General features: G+C 37.8%; 1 protein-coding gene across 1 annotated transcript in view; it reads right to left on the bottom strand.

The window, feature by feature from the left end:
• LOC121369648 (zinc finger protein aebp2-like) overlaps positions 1-19,851 on the bottom strand; it is an 80,431-nt gene that overhangs the window by 14,855 nt on the left and 45,725 nt on the right. Inside the window, exon 2 of the mRNA XM_041494691.1 lies at positions 14,203-14,921. Within this exon, the coding sequence (XP_041350625.1) occupies positions 14,203-14,921 (719 nt within the window). The remainder of the gene's footprint in view (positions 1-14,202; positions 14,922-19,851) is intronic.

The raw sequence follows: 19,851 nt of genomic DNA, 5'->3' as shown, positions 1-19,851 counted from the left end.
CAAAAATAAGTACGTAAATTTAAAATTTGAACAATCCAATTTGAATTCTGTGTGTAGTGAGGTCAGGATTCGAACCCATGCTAAATATGAGTACACAACTCCTAAGAATTTATAGTCCAAATCATTCAGGATAAGTCTGAAAAGATTACATCATTTTGGGTTGTTAGTTTTGTAAATATTCCTTGCCATTCGAACAACTTTCTTTTATTAAAAAATATGAAATAGACAGTCACATTAAAAAAATTACTGAATAAAGTTGGAGAATGCATTTGAAAGTGTGGATTGATAAAAAAAAAAATTAACTTGCTCCTATGGGCTCCTGAATTATTTTTCATTAATCCACACTTCCTTGTACATTCTCCACTACATACTGTATGCACAGGAAGAAAAAAGAAAATCATGGCTGAACTATTTAACAATGCAGTTGTAAATAATGGAGATTTCACCAGGATTTTTTTGTTTGTTACAAAAATACAAAACACGAAACAAAATAAATTCTTCTGCTAAGAGTATAAAAGTATACAAAATGTAGAACTTTTCTTTGTTTGAACCTAAATTCAAACTAAAGCCCATTACCAGCTGCATTTAAGCTTCCTACACTGTGTTCACATACACAATACAAATTACAATGTCATGTACATGAAAGAAAATCTCCTCGACTAAATACACATACACACGTAATGTACCATAACGATTAAGCACCAAACTGAAAGAAGATCTGAAAATATACATTTACCTGCAAGCCATGTGCAACAAGAGTAAAAACAACCTTAGAAAGTGGGTCACAATGACCCGGTAAACACCAGCTGTGGGTATGTTGTTATTACGAGAGACCCATTGTTGTTATTACCTGTGCTAAATTTACGTAAAAAACCATGCACCGCCAGTAATTAGCTCACACACACCACATCTTTGTTAACTTAAATACAGGTAATGTCAAAAAGGATTGGCAGCATGTAGACACATTTGTAACATTAATTATTGTTTACTTAATCCTAACGTGGGCTAGGCTATTCATTAAACTGCATGCTATTTATATTTATTTCAACTTATTTTCATGCTTCTATCCAATTAAGGTTCAAGCACGCTTTCCTAAGCACACACACACCAGCTATCTGGGCTGTCTGTCCAGGACAGTGGGTTAGTTGTTAGTTATTAGTGGTTAGTGAGAGAGAAGAGGTTGTAATGGCCTTACACCTACTCATTGAGTTGTTAAAACTCACTCTGGGTGGGAGCCGGTACCAGGCTGTGAACCCTATACCTACCAACCTGTAGTCCCATGACTAAACCACTGCGCCACCGAGGCCGGTGGTAATGTCAAAAAGAATTGGTAGTATGCAAACGATTTGTAACAATAATGTTTACTTAATCCTAACATGGGCTGGGCTATTCATTAAACTGAATACTATGTATTACATTTAGTTTTCTCTTGTTTTCTAGCATGATCAAAGTTTAAAGTTTGTTTTGTTTAATGAAACCACTAGAGCACATTGATCACTGGCTATTGGATGTCAAACATTTGGTAATTTTAACATTGTCTTAGAAAGGAAACCCGCTACATTTTTCGATTAGCAAGGTATCTTTTATATGCACTGTCCCAATGGCAGGATAGCACATACCATGGCCTTTGATATGCCAGTTGTGGTGCACTGGCTGGAGCAAGAAATAAGCCCATGGGCCGACTGATGGGAATCGATTCTAGACTGATGGACCACGTGTTTTATCACTGGGCTATGTCTCGCACACTATTAACATGTAGTTAGTACATGAACAAAAGCTCATCACAGTTCTAATTCTCTTGTTTTCTAGCATGATCAATACATGGCTCGAAATTAATGTTTGGAATGCAGGCATCAAATGACGCTCAAAATGTATAACTACAACATGCTTCCTGATAAAACTCCACAGCTTTTGCTTGCCATCAGTATTCCAGATATATTGAGAATTCTTAATGGTATGTAATTTATCCACATCTGGGGCGGGATGTAGCCCAGTGGGAAAATGCTCGCTTGATGCGCGGTCAGTTTGGGATCAATCCCCATCAGTGGGCTCATTGGGTTTTTTCTCATTCCAGCCAGTGCACCACGACTGGTATATCAAAGGCCATGGTATGTGCTATCCTGTCTGTGGGATGGTGCATATAAAAGATTCCTTGCTTCTAATAAAAAAATGTAGCGGGTTTCCTTTCTATGACTGTCAAAATGACCATATGTTTGAGATCCAACAGCTGATGATTAATAAATCAATGTGCTCTAGTGGTGTCGTTGAAGAAAACAAACAAAGTTATCCACATCTGTCTCGCCTTCCACATGTATTGATGTTAAAAAGTTACACTGTAAGTCTTTCATTTTGAGACTAATTTTTAGAATGTCTTCTCAATTTCTAGCATTTGCCTCCATCTTGAAATCTCAGAAGCAAAGATTGTTTGCCATTTAACAAAATGAATTTCGAGGCTTGCAATGTAGGACAAAGAAAATATAAGTATCCATATTCACAGTACCTATGTGAAGATTTAACATACAGTTCAATATGGCGAATATGTTTCATAATAATACAGCATACAATGAATACACAGTCAAACCGGTCCTACTCCAGCACCAAGTAATTAGTGATCTCCTGTCCTATACTAAATTGTGTCTTTTTTTCTGTGACTTTTTTTAAGTGGCCACGTTTTTCCATAACAAATGATTTTTAATATAAATGCACTTGCAGGGGGACACGACTGACCCGACGCAGCTACGAGGCAGCCACCTCAACACAGACTGGAGATCCCTGGAGGACGGCAGCAAATACGAACTCCACAACAAGATGTTTGGAACTCATGACACCGTAGTCGTGACGCACCAGAGGGACAAGACCTACCGCCAAGTCATACTTCCGGCCAAGTTGGACAACAAGAACATCCACAAGATGATCCGGGCGGTCTGCGGCCCCGACTACGGTGCTGTAGTGCGTACTTTGCTACGACGCCAACATCTCCTGCCTCTACTCCGGGAATCTTCAGGCTCGCCAAAGTAGACACCAACCTCCATTTTCTTTTTTTGGGCTTAGTTGGACTTTAAAAAAATTTCGGCCGCGGCTCAAAATTCTTATGTTTATTTTTTTATAAATAGTCCAACGCATTTTACTTTGGTGCCCGATCAATTGCTCAAATCACCTTAAAACCTTTTAGGCCGAGCAGTCAAAAACTTTTGGTTTTAAATTCTTAGTCCGGACATGTGTAGAAGTGTAGAATGTCGTTAGGATTTTAGGACTTAGGTCTTTGACCGACCACTAAATTTTTTATTCCAAATTCCGCCCACCTCAAACGTACCCCTCCCCCCTCCTGGCCCGGACTTAGTCACTGGCGAAAGTCAGAGATTAAGCCCGTGACAGGCGTGCGTGAAACCTTCGTGGTATATACGCACGTGTAAAACTTTTACTCACTCACTCACTTGTAATAAGCGGTCATCTGTCTAACATAGCTAGAGGCCACTTAAATTGGATACCAAATCACTAAAATACCTATTTTAGGAGGCAACAATAAATGTTTACTGTTCTATAAAGTGTTATTTTAAACAACAGCGATAAGGTAAAGCAAATAGGCAATCTTCCTGCCTTCACATATGTTATATAGAACCCACTGAGGCAGACATTCCACTGTGTATCAATTAACGAAGTTCATGTCTGACTCTGGAATGTATCTAATTGCCTTTGGGTAGGCTAAGCTTGACATCTGTAAATTCAACTACTATTACAATACATTACATGAAGTATTAATTAAACAATTAAATGAAAGAAGAAAACAAACCCGTGAGAGAATTAATTCCAAGCAGTGAAATTAAAAAGTTTGTTTAAACTAAAGTTTGGTTTGTTTAACAACAACTCTAGAGCACATTGATTTGCAGTTAATGGAATAAATTCCAGTTACAAATTTAATTATTTCTGAAGGTGGTGTGTTAACAGTTTATTTACAACAAACTATAGAGCATACATCCATTAATTAGCAGAACAGACAGTAAAAGAAAAACAGAAAGAAAGCGAGAACAAACCTTTTTAAAGACAGTAAAAGTGGAAGCCTGTACATGTACTTAGTGGCCACTTGTTTAAAGCAACTAATTTTGATTACCTCTTTATGTGCCTGCATAAAAACAGGTTTGACTGTATTTTGTAAGGAAATGGAAGGAAATGTTTTATTTAACGAGACACTCAACACATTTTATTTATGGTTATATGGCATCAAACATATGATTAAGAACCACGCAGATACTGAGAGGAAACCCGCTGTGGCCACTTCATGGGCTACTCTTTTTGATTAGCAGCAAGGGATATTTTATATGCACCATCCCACAGACAGGATAGTACATACCACAACCTTTGTTACACCAGCTGTGGAGCACTGGCTGGAACGAAAAATAGCCAAATGGGTCCACTGACAGAGACCGCGCATCAAGTGAACGTTTTACCACTGGGTTCTGTATTTTCTAATACATTCGCTAAAGAAGAAGAAGTTTGTTTCATGACACCAGTAGACCATACTGATTTATTAATCATCGACTATTGGATGTCAAACATTTGGTAATTTTGACATATAGTCTTAGAGGAAACCCGCTACCTTTTTTAATTAATAGCATGGGGTCTTTTATATGTACCACCCCAAATACAGGATAACACATATCACAGCCTTTGATATACCAGTCGTGGTGCACTAGCTAGAACGAGAAATAGACCAATGGGTCCACTGATGGGGATTGATTTCAAACCGACCGCATGTCAAGACAGTGCTTTACCACTGGGCTACGTCCTGCTCTGGCTAACGATCAAAACCCTATATCAGCCAATGTTTTAAGTGTTTGTTTTTTCTCAGTTATTCCAGTTTAGATTGACATAAACAGACAAAGAAATAACAAAAATGTTCTATTTTTATAAACATTTTGTAAAAACCCCACTTCACAAATAAAATACAGCAAAAGTCAACGATAGTCAAAAAAAAGAAGAGAAAAAATGTTGTCTGCTCACGGATTTTGAAATTATATTTTCGTGATTAGTTTATCCTAATAAATTTTATACATGTGTAGGATTTTTGCATTTTTTTTTAATACATGTAATACCAGAGATCCTTTTTGCATGTGTGTGTACAACATTCTTCACAAAGTGTGCAATTGCTGTTTATTTATATATTGACCTATGTTTTCACCATCTGCAAATAAAAATAGAACATTTTTGTTATTTCCAAAAGAGTTTTCTTTTTTTCTATGTCGAGTAGCAAAACTGGAATTATCGACCCCCCAAATACCCCCAAAGAAAACTACATAAAATATTTGCTGGAAACATAGATATTAACTGGCTTAATGAACTTTGTTGTAATTTACAAAACTGCTAAAGATTGTTCCAGAATTTAATGGGTTGGGAAAGAGTTTGTAAAATAGTCTTGAGTGCCATATTCGCTAATTATTTTTCATTTATTTCTGATAAATATCTACAATTAATCTATTCCAGACATCATTTTTTCATAATTAATTTGAAAATAATGAAATTGTAATACGCTTTAAAAAAATTATTTTTCAAAATTAACTTCTTTTTTCCCCCAATAATTTTGTGGTAATCTTACTCTTAAATGTTCTTTTTACATAATGATGTCATAGTAACAAAATTAATCAAACCTACAAAGATGCAAATATAGATTTTAAGATGTCGTAAAACTTAAATTCTTTGACCCTAAATTTTATTTTAATTTTTATTATTGTTAAAAGTTTGATAAGAAATCTGTAAAAAAATTCCACTTTAACAACTTGCACCCTGGCATTTATAAATAGGAGGAAAAAATGTGTTTAAGCAATTATTCTGTTTACGTGAGTGTGCATGGTCATGAATGTCTCCAGTCGTTACATATGTAACATATGTAACTCTATACATTACATCTGCAGATATGCTGACATGCGAAGCATGATTTACAAAGATTATATAACAGAGACTGTTTAGTAATTACACATATAACATCAATCAACAAACATGACACAAACACGGAGCAGGGCTAAGCTTAATTTTTTTTTACATTTTTTTCTAAGACAACTGCAGATATAACTCCTAAAAAAAATGGTTGCAACAGAATGGTTTTCCTAAAACATTTTGTTTTGTTTAATGAAGAAGTTTTTTTTGTTTAACGACACCACTGGAGCACATTGATTTATTAATCATCAGCTATGGGATGTCAAAGATTTGGTAATTCTGACACACAGTCTTAAAGAAAACCTGCTATTATAGTTATGCTATGAATATCTTTTATATGCACTTTCCACACAAACAGGACACTACATACCATGGCCTTTGATTTACCAGTGGAATCAGAATTCTTCGACGAAAGCAACTCACACAAGTGCTTTACAAACTGAGCTAAATTCTGCCCAAATATTGTAAAATATAATGTAAAGCTACAATTACAATATAATAAACTACTACAATTACAATATAATAAACTACTAAAGTAAAATAGTGAGTTCCATTTCAATAATTAACATCTTCTTGATTCCTTATTGTGCTAAGCCCTGTTTTATAAAGTCATCTCAGTACTAAAATCACGTTACCGTAAGTGCATAACAACCTTATGCACTGAGGTGATCTTGGCTCAAAGATCGCTTCATAAAGCTGAGACCTGCATGGTCTGGAGAACACATAAAATATTTCACTACATGTTTTCAAACAAACTATGTCAAACGGTTGACAATATTTTGCACATATATGAAATATGCATACATCAGTCAGAACTTAACGTTACATATTTAATGCTTAACTGTAACATTTAAAGTACAAAGATTTTGGTGTTTATGACCTGGTTACCGTGCCAACTAGTCTAGACTAGTTGAGAAACAAGAAACCATCTGCGTCCATATCTATTACTGGTACTTATAACAGCAGTAAGAGATCTTTTTTATATGTACTTTTTCAAAGACATTCAGCGAAACAAAACAAAGACATATCATCAGCTAGATGTATTTTGTTTAATGACACCACTAAAGCATATTGATTTTTTTATTGATCATTGACTATTGGATGTCGAATATTTGGTAATTTTTAACAGTCTTAGATAGGAAACCCACTACATTTTTCCATTAGTAGCAAGGGATCTTTGATATGCACCACCCCACAGACAGGATAGCACATACCACAGCCTCTGATATACCATTTGTGGTGCACTGGTTAGAATGAGAAATAGCCCAATGGGCCCACCGATGGGGATCGATCCTAGTCCGACCATACATCAAGTGAGCACTATACCTCTGGGCTACATCCCCCCCCCCCCCCCTCCAACCTAGATTACTGCCTAACAGTACCAGTACTTAACATTTACTTCCTTTTGTTTTGTTTTGTTGTTGGGTTCTTTTTTTTAAATTCCTATAATATAAATTTATGGAAAAAATGATTTAAAATTGCAATAAATCACCATGATGTATCACCAGATTGCCTGGATAATACATGTAGCTGTTTGTTATTATTTGACAATTAAAAAAAAAAGGTTTTTGTCTTTTGATGTTTTTGGTTGTTTTTTTTCAGAATCAGAATCAATTTATAAATATAATGCGCAACAATTAGTATGATGAACATGCTAAATATTATATACTTAGAATCGTATATAATTTGACAGTTGACGAAGAAGGAAACATTTTATTTAACAATGCACTCAACACATTTTATTTACGGTTATATGCTGTCAGACATATGGTTAAGGACAACGCAGATATTGAGAGAGGAAACCCGCTGTCAGTACTTCATGGGCTACTCTTTTCAATTAGCAGCAAGGGATCTTTTATATGCACCATCCCACAGACAGGATAGCACATACCACAGCCTTTAATATACCAGTCAAGGTGCACTGGCTGGAGCGAGAAATAGCCCAATGGGCCCACTGACGGGGATCGAACCCACACCGACCGCTGTACCACTGGGCTACATCCTTGACAGTTTGACGACTACATGACAAATATAGCAGCTGGTATCCCAAAAGGATATTTTATATGAACTTCCCCACACACAGGACAACACATAACATGGTCTTTAATTGATAACAGAATTTTTTTTTTAAAGTTTGTTTTGTTTAACGACACCACTAGAGCACATTGATTAATTAATCACTGGCTATGGGATGTCAAATATTTGTTAATTTTTAGAGGGAAGTCTTAGAGGGAAACGAACTACATTTAACAGGAATTTTTTATATGCACTTTCCCACAGACAGGATAGTACATACCATGGTCTTTGACCAGTTGTGGTTGGAATGAGAACAAATTCACTGAGTAAAAGAAAAAAAAAAACCCTCAAGTTAAATACGATATGGCTACAATAAGTCAAGTTGATTTTAAAAAGCATATAGGATCATGCCAAACAGTTACATTGTTTTATTCTTAAGCCAGGCCTAATGTCAGTGTGAGTAACATACATTCAGGCTACTCCCATTGATTAGCAACCTAAAAGGATTTTGTATATATATTTTCTATCGGTACACAGGACATCACATACCACAACATTTGATGACCCCTTAAAAACCCCACAAGAAACCCCAACACACCTACCCCCCTCCCCCCCCCCTTAAAAAAACAAACAAACAAACAAAAAACCACACACAAGTTAAATATACGGTAATGTTATGACTGAGTCAGGATGCTTCTTCTAAAGCATTTAGGTCACACCAAACACTTTTTTTTCCCCGCCTTAACACCAGCCTAAGGGACTTTCTGCTTCTTTTGTCATCACTGCTATGTTATTATGAGTGGCACCTGGCGTTACCTGACCCAAGTATTGTGAAGGGCTGCCTGCCTTTCAGAGCCTGTCACATGCCATTCACGGTGTGCAACCTTCCTACTTTCAGTCTGTCTCGGGGATTGTCACATGTTATTTATACTGTGTGGCTCCCACCTCATGTTATTAGCACTGCAACAAGCACACCACACAGAACAAAGCCAAGTGTAAATTGACATCAGCTTTCAGGAAACTAGTATCAGTTCCTAGTTCTGTGGCCTGTGTTCTATTTCTTTAGGTTTTTTGTGTGTTTTTTTGTGTGGTGGTGGGGGTGGTGGTGGTGGTCATTTTCTAAATCATGTATTGTAATTATAAAGATTTTTAAAAAATAGAAGGATTTTAAGAAGAAGAAAAAAAGGAAAATAAATAGTGTAAACTGACATCAGCTTTTTGGAAACTAGTATCAGTTCCTGTATTAAACTGTTGCCGGTGTTCTATATCTTTGGGGTTTCTTAACTCATTTTCTAAATAATGTATTGTAATTAAATAGATTATTTTAAAAAGAAGGGTTTTAAGAAGAAAACAGGAAAATAAATACTAGTAGCATAAACTGACATCAGCTTTCTGGAAAATATTATCAGTTTTGATAACTGTGGCCTGTATTCCAATTCTTTGGGATTTCTTCTCTCATTTTTTAAATCATATATTGTAATTAATGTAAGATTTAAAAAATGGGGTTTTAACTTTAAGAAGAAGAAAAAAAAAGGAAACTACATACAAATAATATTGCAATTACTAGTAGTTTAAGTTAATGTATTTGATAGCATTGCATTGAACAATGTGCTAGGGAATTGATAAACCAACACAACTATCAAATGTTTGTGGTGAGTTGGATTTTGGGTACAGGTGTGTTAGCAAAGCTTTTGCCTGAGGTTTGATGTGTTCTAGGATTAATCCCAAAAAATGGTGGACTATGTTCCATTTAAACCTCTGATTTATGACTGGTATATATATATATATACTTAACTCCAAAAGAAATGCGAATACGTAGATTGGAGGTTTTGAGTGCACTCATTGAAATACGTCCCAAAGTTCTTAAAATAATCGTTTCTATGAAAAACTTAAACAATTCGTAAAGATGAGATTTCATGTTATTGACATGTTAAAAATCGAGGTCGCATTGTCATTTGAAATGTCAAGGCCATGGCGCTTCTTCAATGGCGTCACATGCCACTCAAACATGTCCACTAATAGCGGGTGTGTCCGCCATTGCTGGCCATGACCGCCGCACACCTCCTACCCATGGAGAGGAAGAGGTTCCTGATGAAGGCCCTGGGCACGTTGTTGTAGGTGTCCACGACGGCCTGGCGGAGCTGCTGCTGTGTCACCACGGGAGCAGGGCGTTGGTTCATCATGCGCTGAACCTCGTCCCACAAGTGCTCGATGGGGTTCAGATCCGGGCTTAAAGCTGGCCAGTCCATTGTGATGATGTTGTGCTGTGCCAGGAATGCCTGGGTGGCCCGTGCCGTGTGTGGCCTGGCGTTGTCGTGCTGGTAAACCATCTGACGGTGACCCGCGAAAAAAGGCACCACCACAGGCGTGAGCACTTCGTCGATGTAGCGCTGTGTCCTCGGCCGTTGTTGTCGAAGATGACAGGTTGTACACGACGTCCCCAGGATATGGCACCCCACAGCATGACAGAAGGCCCTCCCCAACGGTCCCTCTCCATAACACACGCATCTGTGAAGCGCTCACCTCGACGCCTCCACACCCTCATACGACCGTCGGCCCTATCTAAGCAGTAGCGGCTTTCGTCGGAGAAGACGATGTTCTGCCACTGTCGGTTCCGCCACTGTCGATGCAGAACAGCCCAGTTGTGTCGTGCAAGGCGGTGTCGCTGTGTGAGACGTTGTCCAATGTACGGTCGACGACAGTTCAGATGGATGGCGATCAGACGACGTCGTACCGTGGTGTAGGAAACGGGGCGGTTGTGGGTTCCCACTGTCTGCCGGGCTGTTGTGGTGGCTGGTACGAACTGATCACGCATGTGAGTTCGGACGATGTAACGGTCCTGGCGCTGTGACGTCACTCTGGGACGGCCGCTACGTGGACGGTCGACGACGTTGTTGTTCTGTAGAAATCGGTCTATGAGACGGTAGATTGTCGAGACATGGACACCGAAAGCACGTGCAACCTGCCTGGCATCCATTCCGGCCTCCAAATTCCCCAAAGCTCTATGTCTGGAATCAGCGTTAAGTCGTGGCATCGTTGTATCGCTACTCGTAAAATGAGTTGAACATTGCTGTCTGGCGTTTCTTTTATACCCAGGCCTGGTAGTGTTTCACGTGCAATTCGCATCTTTCATGATCCACCCGTTTTGCATTCCAGATCGATTTTGGTCGTCAATTTCAGCACGTGCGTGACGTCACACTGTACTCGTTTTTTTCATGCGTTATGTGGAATTGGATACGCTGACAAGATGGCTATTGGTCAACTTAATCGATTTGTACATAGTTTATTCAAATGTGGGTTTTTTAATATTTTAATATTTTCGTGTTTCTTTTGGAGTTAAGTATATATATAAATCCTGCAATAATTGTAGCCTTCTTAAGAGTGCACACACACACACACACACACACACACACACACACACACACACACACACACACACACACACACACAAACCTTGCTAGTTATACTCTATATAGCAGAATGCAAAAAAAAAAAACCCAAAACAAACCAACGAAAAATGCCACTCTGCTAGTGAGCAAAAAAAAATGTAGCCTATGAATTATTATTTTCCTTTCTCATTCTCTCATTCTCTAAATCAGATGTCATAATTACCATACCATATGTTAGACACTGAGCTCATATCTGCCCTGGATTGGGCCCCTGGAATATTAATCATCAGCTACTGGATGTCAAACATTTAGTAATTTTGACATAGTCTTAGAGAGGAAACCTGCAACATTTTTGTTTAGTAGCAAAGGATCTTTTATATGCACCATCAAACAGGCAGGATATCACATACAACAGCCTTTGATATATCAGTCATAGTGCACTGACAGGAACAAGAACTATCGCAATAGGCCAACCAATGGGGGATCGATCCCAGACAGCCATCAGGCAAGCACTTTACCATAGGGCTACGTCACGTCCCTTCCCTTTCTATGGAACAGGTCAGGTCAGGTCATAGGGTTTAATGTGCACGTTCACAACAAGCTGTTGTAGCACATGCTTGTCATGGGTGCAGGTGTCGACTCTCTTCTATATAACAATGATAGGCCTTTGATATACTAGTTGTGAGCCCCGGTGAGGCACTGGTTGAGATGGGGGGGAGGGGGGAGGCAGCCCAATAATCTACCATGATGGTTCAATCCTTCGATCAAAGCCTTTAGAAGGACACTCTACTGACTTGCATGTAGCCAAACCCAAGCACATTTTCATCAAATCAATCATCTAAAATCTAGGAACAATTACAGTTAAAATTTAACTAATTATGAACTTTTATAATCAATCATCACACATTGCTAGAGCTCAACGGGTCATTTGTCAAAGATAATCGACCATCGGATCATCACTAACTGAATTACAATGGCTTTCTGACTGCACATAATTCTGTACATACAGAGTCGGATATGTTTCCAGATTAATAGAAAAAATTAGGTAGGAAATGGTTTATTTAATGACACAGTCAACACATTTTATTTACGGTTATATGACGTCGGACATATGGTTAAGGACCACACAGATATTGAGGGGGAAAACCCGCTGTCACCACTTCATGGGCTACTATTTTCAATTAGCAGCAAGGGATCTTTCATATGCACCATCCCATAGACATGATAGCATATACCACAGCCTTTGATGTACCAGTCGTGGTTCACTGGCTGGAGCAAGAAATAGAAAAAATGAGATGCAATTCACCAGTTACTGACTGTGCAGATGAATACATGTATACACAGGGCAGGGATGTAGCCCACAGGTAAAGCACTCACCTGATGTCCAGTCAGTGTTGGATCGATCCCCATTTGTGGGCCCATTGGACTATTTCTCGTTCCAGCAAATGCCCTACGACTGATATATTGAAGGCCATGGTATGTGCTATTCTGTCTGTGGGATGGTGCATATAAAAGATCCCTTGCTAATAATGGGGGAAAAGTATCAGGTTTCACAATTACCAAATGTTTGACATCAAATAGCCGATAATTAATAAATCAATATACTCTAGTGGTGTTGTTAAACAAAACAAACATTAACATATATACACAATGTATTGAAAAATTAAGAAAAGCGTGTATACAAGCAGGGAATGTCTATTGAGCGTTCTTTTACTGTAAACCATAGTTAAAGGTACTACAGCTGATTCAATATAACAGCACTTGGAGATCACTTCCTGCCCAGTGTATATTATTAAGAGTCATGCCAAGATCAGTTCCGAACGCAAGTGCTGCCAAATCATTAGCAATAATTAATTCTGATTGATGTTGGATGTGTGCCATTTCATGAGAAACTAAATTTTAAAAGTTTCAAATAGCTAGAAGGTAAATGTTTTTCACACGAGACAGACATGAAAAACATTGAGGGGAGTGATTAACTGCTTGTTCAAATTAGATTAGGGGGAGCCGTTTAAGATATTACCATAATGATACCACATTTACATGCTAAGGAGAACCAAAAATTACTCTCCTTGAACTAGTCTTTGCAAGGGGAGGGGGGGGGGGGTGATGAGGAGCAAGACTAATAGCTTTCCTTAAATGGTGTGGTCTAACAAGAACAAGTTACAATGTAGAAGAAGATTGACTTACTAACTGAATGGCTTAGCAGGTTCAAAACTCGCCAAAAAATATGGTGGCCCAAAATATAATTTTTAATATTTAAGTCGCCCGAATAAGACATTGGTGGCATTTGGCAACATGACCACAGGCCGTTTCAAGCCCTGCTTAGACAGACTGACAGACTGACAGATGGACTGACTGAATAATGGAAAAGGAAGAAACATTATATGCACATGCCCACTGATGGTTCAGGTACATCCTATCCAGAAAACATTTTGTTTTTAAACTCTTGATGACAATTTAGCGATATTTCTAGTCAATTGATAATTGATTAGCAACTACTGTTTAATGTTTTTAAATTGTGTACTAGTGATCTTTGAAACTTACGTAGCAAATCGTGACGCGGTACTTTTACAAAATGTTCCCCCGCTATCATGGGTATAAGTTTTGGTTTGCATCTGAACTTGACGTAATAACACTCACAACTACTGATTTAAGTGATCAAAAACTAGGAATTTGACTTAGAGGAGTGAGGATGGCTAAACAAGATGTGAAAGGCACAAACAAATCCACAACGCTTGCTAAATTGAGCACCAATGAACAATTTTTCCTGATTCATGTAAAAAAAAAAATAAGTACAAACAATCCCAGAAATAATTTCCAGTGCAATAATTTATAAAATTTATGTATTTTTAATGTTTTAATCACTCACTCAATTCTGGTCTTCTTCTCTTGCTTCTACGTTTCCGTAACAACTTGGTGGGCGTGTCCTCCCTCTGCTTCAGAATCTTGTGATTGGTCGGTGGCAGTGTGTTAAAGTGACTGTTCACGTGGCGCTCCAGCCCTCCTTGAGTGGTGAATCGCTGGCCACACCCGGCAACGATGCACTTGTATGGTTTGTCGCCACTGTGGTTGACTATATGTCGCTCCAGCCACGACATGGAACATGAGGTCTTGTTGTACACCTTGCACCCTTCCCATAAGCACACGAATGTCTCACTGCCTGCCTGTGGGTCCACGTGACTCTGTCGTATATGGTCCATAAGTATACTTGGGTCCAGAGTTTTATCACAATCTTTCCACTGGCAGGAGACGGGCTCCTCTGCCAGCGGTGGTTTGCTGCTGCTGCTGCTGCTGGTGCTGCTGCTACTGCTGCTGCTGTTGTTGTTGGTCGTCGTCGTATCTTTGTTGCCATGGGAACTGAAGATACTGGAGATTGGCATTGGTGTACACGAGCGTGACGTGTCGGGTGTAGACTGTTCGGATCGCACTCCAGATCGCTGGATGAGGTCTGGACTTGTCGCTTCATTCTGAGCCCTGGTGATGACTGGCGAGATTTCGGGCGACACTGCTGTCTTCAAGTTCTTAATACGATCCGACACCTCCACTTTACGGGCCTCCTTCTTGGTTCCATTTTCATTCTCCGTTACTCTGAAAATAGAAGTTAAAAATACACATGTATACTAGCCCCGAGCAGACAATGGAAATTTGATTTGAATTTCATCAGAAAATTTTAACATTAATAGCACTGGGATTTGATTTTGTGTAATGCAACCTGACAGTTGACAATATACATTACACCTACAGTGTATTACTTAGTGTAACAAACCTTTGGGCACCAGTGCATGCTTGAAATAACTACCTGCGAAAAGCAAAAAAGCTGTCAATGTTTTTCAGATCTAGCATGTGAAATAGAAATTAAATTATAGTCATTTGTCAAGAGACAGATATTGTATGCTAGAGTTGGGCGGTATACTGTATAGACCGTTTACTATTGGTATCATGTCAATACCAATTTACCGTACCGAGCAAATTTCAAAATACAGAAACTTCGTATTGAAAAATGTTTCCCGCCATTTAGTAAAGCACTAACAATATATCTGACGAACTCAAAATGGGTTGGGTATAAATCAGACGAGAGCCTTGTGTATGGAATTTAATAATTTTATTTAGCGGGTGAGCCTTAATTCAGGCATGCATTTAAAACCAAAAATACTACTTGATATCGGTATCAGTATTGGTACTGTGTCAATACCGAATACCATACTGATACCGAGGTAAATCACCCTAGAAATAACTATATTGATACTGATCCTCAAATTTCAATGCCCAGCTCTATTGCATGCAAGTATACTGATGGAAAGAAATAAAGGATCACACAGATAGCAACAAGAAATAATGACCGCATCAAAAATCAATTGATATTGTCAGAAGTTGACTGGGAACATATAGGCAGCTCATTCAACACTACAGACATTCAATCCCACATTACAATTTCGTATGAAATACAGACATTACTACGCTAGTAATTAATTAAATTTGGTCTACAATTCAATGTGTTCCCTTATTTCTTTCCATCAGTATATATCTTCTCTGTTGTTTACATGTTGCTTTATTTCTTCAAAAATAATTATTAGTTCTTTTGGGATTTCACATCATATTCTTCCGCTTCCGAACAAACATCTGGGATTCACTGAACCATGCACTTCTGCTGTAATAATATCTATAATGTATAGCTACAAATAATGATTCCCTCAATACCAGACACTCAATAAATCAGAATTCCCTATTCAGAGCCGTAGTAGTAAGGTTCCAAAAAGTGTGTGTGTGTGTGTGTGTGTGTGTGTGGGGGGGGGGGGGGGGGGCACACTTTTATATTTATACACTTTGCACCATTATAAAGCAAATATAAAGCAAATTATGCACCCACCCCACGGCTTCCTACGCCAGTGCTATTTAAAAAATCCTAAGACATTTTTTACAATCCTTTTTAAATACCAGTTCAAAACAGAACCTCTCTGAACTGGATACCTCTTAAAATTGGATTTTTACTTGGTATCATGGGTGTCCGGTTTAGAGAAGTTTTATTGTAGATTACTATTTGATGTCCTTCTTAAAGTAAGTAAAGTGCCTTCTTAATAATGGTGGCTACATTAACATGTTAGACTGTAGGGTTGCCAGGTGTGTATATACTTATTATGATGCTGGTTGTTATAAATTGACACAGTTCCTCAGACAACTGGGTTAGTCGTAAACAAATGCACAATGTGGACAGAACCCAAGTCAGTTGATGGGCTTCCTGGTTACCAATCGATGATAAATAAGCCACAGTGACACAGTTCCACAAGGCTGGATCCACTAATCAATACAAATTGGCTTCTAGCCCAGTCTATAGTAATGGTGTACTAATAATCACATTTTAGTGAATATAACACACACACATACACACACACACAGATATATGTATACAGTGTTTCTGCCAGAATGTTTTTGGGGTATGACACTATGGAACTGAATGCAACCACAGTCAACAGGGAGTATGGTGGACCTCTCCCAGAATGAAAATGGGTAACGTTTAGGTTTAGGGTTAAGAAAATCATACAGTAATGATAAGAGTAATTAATTTTGTCAAAAGGTCAACTTAAAATAATGGCAGAAACCCTGGTATATGTGTACTGGTAGGCTGGTAGGTACTGGGTTCATAGCCCGGTACTGGCTCCCAGCCAGAGCAAGTTTTAACGACTCAATTGGTAGACCTGTGTAAGACCACTACACCCGACTTCTTTCTCACTACCCACTAACCCACTGTCATGGACAAAGGGAGGGATGTCACTTAGTTGAGCTGCGCTGTGTAGTAGGAATGATTACTCTCTGTGAATTAATCAAATTATTTCCCATTCCAACCGCTGTCCTACGAATGTTAAATCAAAAGTTGTGTGTGCTTTAACACATACAAGATCCATTGCCACTGTTTGTTTTTTGGTTGGTTTAGCATCAATCCCAATTGTTGGGCCCATTGGATTATTTCTCGTTCCAGCCAGTGCACCAAGACTGGTATATCAAAAGGCCATGGTATGTGCAATGCTGTCTGTAGGATGATGCATATAAAAGATCCCTAGCTACTACTGGAAAAATCTAGCTGGTTTCCTCTCTAAGATTATATGTCAGAATTATCAACTGTTTGACATCCGATAGTCGATGATTAATAGATCAATGTACTCTAGTGGTGCTGTTAAATAAACTTTATCAATCTACATAACATAATTCTATATCTGTAGTGACTCTTCGGTGATCAATCGAGTTACAAAACTTTTCAGCCTGTTTCAACCAATAATTATATGTACATGTACAGGGCTTCTAGAATTTTTGTAAAATACACTAGCCATGGGATCAGTAATTTTAAAAATGTACTAGCCACGATCACACATTCACTAGCCCTACTTTACTTTAAGTTAATAAAATTTTACTAAATAATAGTAATAATCAGATATGTCAGAGGGACTATACTAAAGAGGCTTAAAAACACTGACATTAGGGGTTGGAGTGGGGTCAGTATATTCATATTTACAAAATAGACTTGACTGCAACATTTGACAATTATTTTTTTTCACTAGCCGTCGGGCATGGCAATTGTAGTTATTTACTAGCCCAACATCGAATATCACTAGCCACGGGAGTAGGGCTACCATAATCTAGAAGCCCTGATGTACTATTATTTAAACAAAGGTCTGGAGTGTCATTAAACAAATATTAGTTTTATTGTGTTGGTTTTGAAGTTGCATACTACAATCAAGGTTCCCACTTTCGCAATTCTTTTGATATTGCATATTTTTTTACTTGATGTACATGTATTTGTATTATGTACAATGGCTTTCAATTACTGTTCCGAGTTTTATGGTCTCCCCAGAAAATGGAAATATGAGAAAACTGCTCTATAGAAAGCACCGTCTAATTACACACTAAAGCTATGGAAAATCAATGTCCAATTTTCACAAAACATCATGTTTCGATTTTCCTAAATTCAATACATTTTTTTTTAAATCATTGCAATCTGTTCCTAAACTGACTGGCAGGTTTTTTTTTAGAAGCACCTATCACCCATCCATTTATCCATCCATCCATCCATCCATCAGGGTTCATACAAACTTCTCACTTCAAAATTCAAATTTTTTTCACAAACTTTCAAGACCATTCTTCTCAAAATTCCATTTTGGAATCTTACTTACTTTTAATTCAACATTCATCATGCAGTTAATCCATTATGTTTTTTTAATATAGCACTGCCTAATGATATCCAGCTGGCTATGTTCATTGTTAATGGAATATTAATTCTTTAAACTTTCATTTTCAACTCAGGTAACAGGTGTGTATGGCATCTTGGCCTTTTAAAACCTATAATCACGAAAATACTTTTAATGTTTGAACATTTTTTGGACTGTTTTTAATTAATAATATATTAAACAGGCAAAGAAGTTTTGATCGAATTGGTACGTCTTCGAAGATGTCTATTACACCTGTGTTTTCCGATTTGTATAGCAAAGATAAGTATCAGTTATATTAAAATCTTGCATGGACACTACCGTTCTCGTAATACTTTTTTTCTGGTATTATTAAACGGATCTTTCTATCAGCAACATAGCTAAATAGTGGCAATCAATATACAAAGTTATTTTACATGCGCTGTTTGTTAAGTGTAACATGTGTTATTTTTCACACTCGCCAGATTGAAATTAAGTGTGCTGTACGAGCGGGATCGCACCCGTGCAACTTTTAAAGGCAAGGTCTGCTGTATGACATAACTGGCTATAAACAGATATCTTAACAATCACAATTACGAAGATTACAAATATTTTACTTTTATTTTTCATATTATTATTATTTTTTAAATTCCCATCACCAGCCCACCCACGAATGTTACTTTTGTAACTCATTGGAAATTCACAAACTATCAAAGATGTCATTGGATTTATTCATTTTTCACAGACTTTCAAGGCCTTGAAAATGGAAGGTCGTTTTTCCCAAACTTTCAAAGACCTTCAAAGCCTGTACGAACACTGATTCATCCATCCATCCATCCATCCATCCAACCTGTCTTTGTTATCCCTCTACATACTCACACAGCTATCCATCCAATCCATAACCAGAATCAAAACTAAAACCAGATTTAAAAAAAAGACTAGGACATAAACGGGATCCTGAACCAGAACTAGAACCTGAATCAAAGTCAGAACCTGACCAGACTGGAAACCAGAAGAAGTTACATGCAGACAATCCAAAATTAGATAGCACTAAAATGGGTTAATGAGAAATAACCCAGAAACAGAAACATCTAGTACAGTTTAACAGTGCATTATTTTAGAGCAGATTGTAAAGTTTTATAACTACAGACCCAGACATCAATAAAAGGGAACCCACACATACAAGCACAGTACTGTATATGTAAAATAGCTGCATGTATGTATACTGAAAGATGGAAAGAAGTTGTGGGTTTTTTATTATTATTTTTTTTTTTTTTTTTACGACACCACTAGAGGACATTGATGTATTAATCATTGGCTACTGCATGTCAAAGATTTGGTAA

This window comes from Gigantopelta aegis, chromosome 4 (assembly GCF_016097555.1).
Source record: "Gigantopelta aegis isolate Gae_Host chromosome 4, Gae_host_genome, whole genome shotgun sequence".
NCBI classification, from domain to species: domain Eukaryota; kingdom Metazoa; phylum Mollusca; class Gastropoda; order Neomphalida; family Peltospiridae; genus Gigantopelta; species Gigantopelta aegis.
Note: the sequence above shows the minus strand (reverse complement) of the source record. Positions and strands in the feature narration are given on the sequence as shown.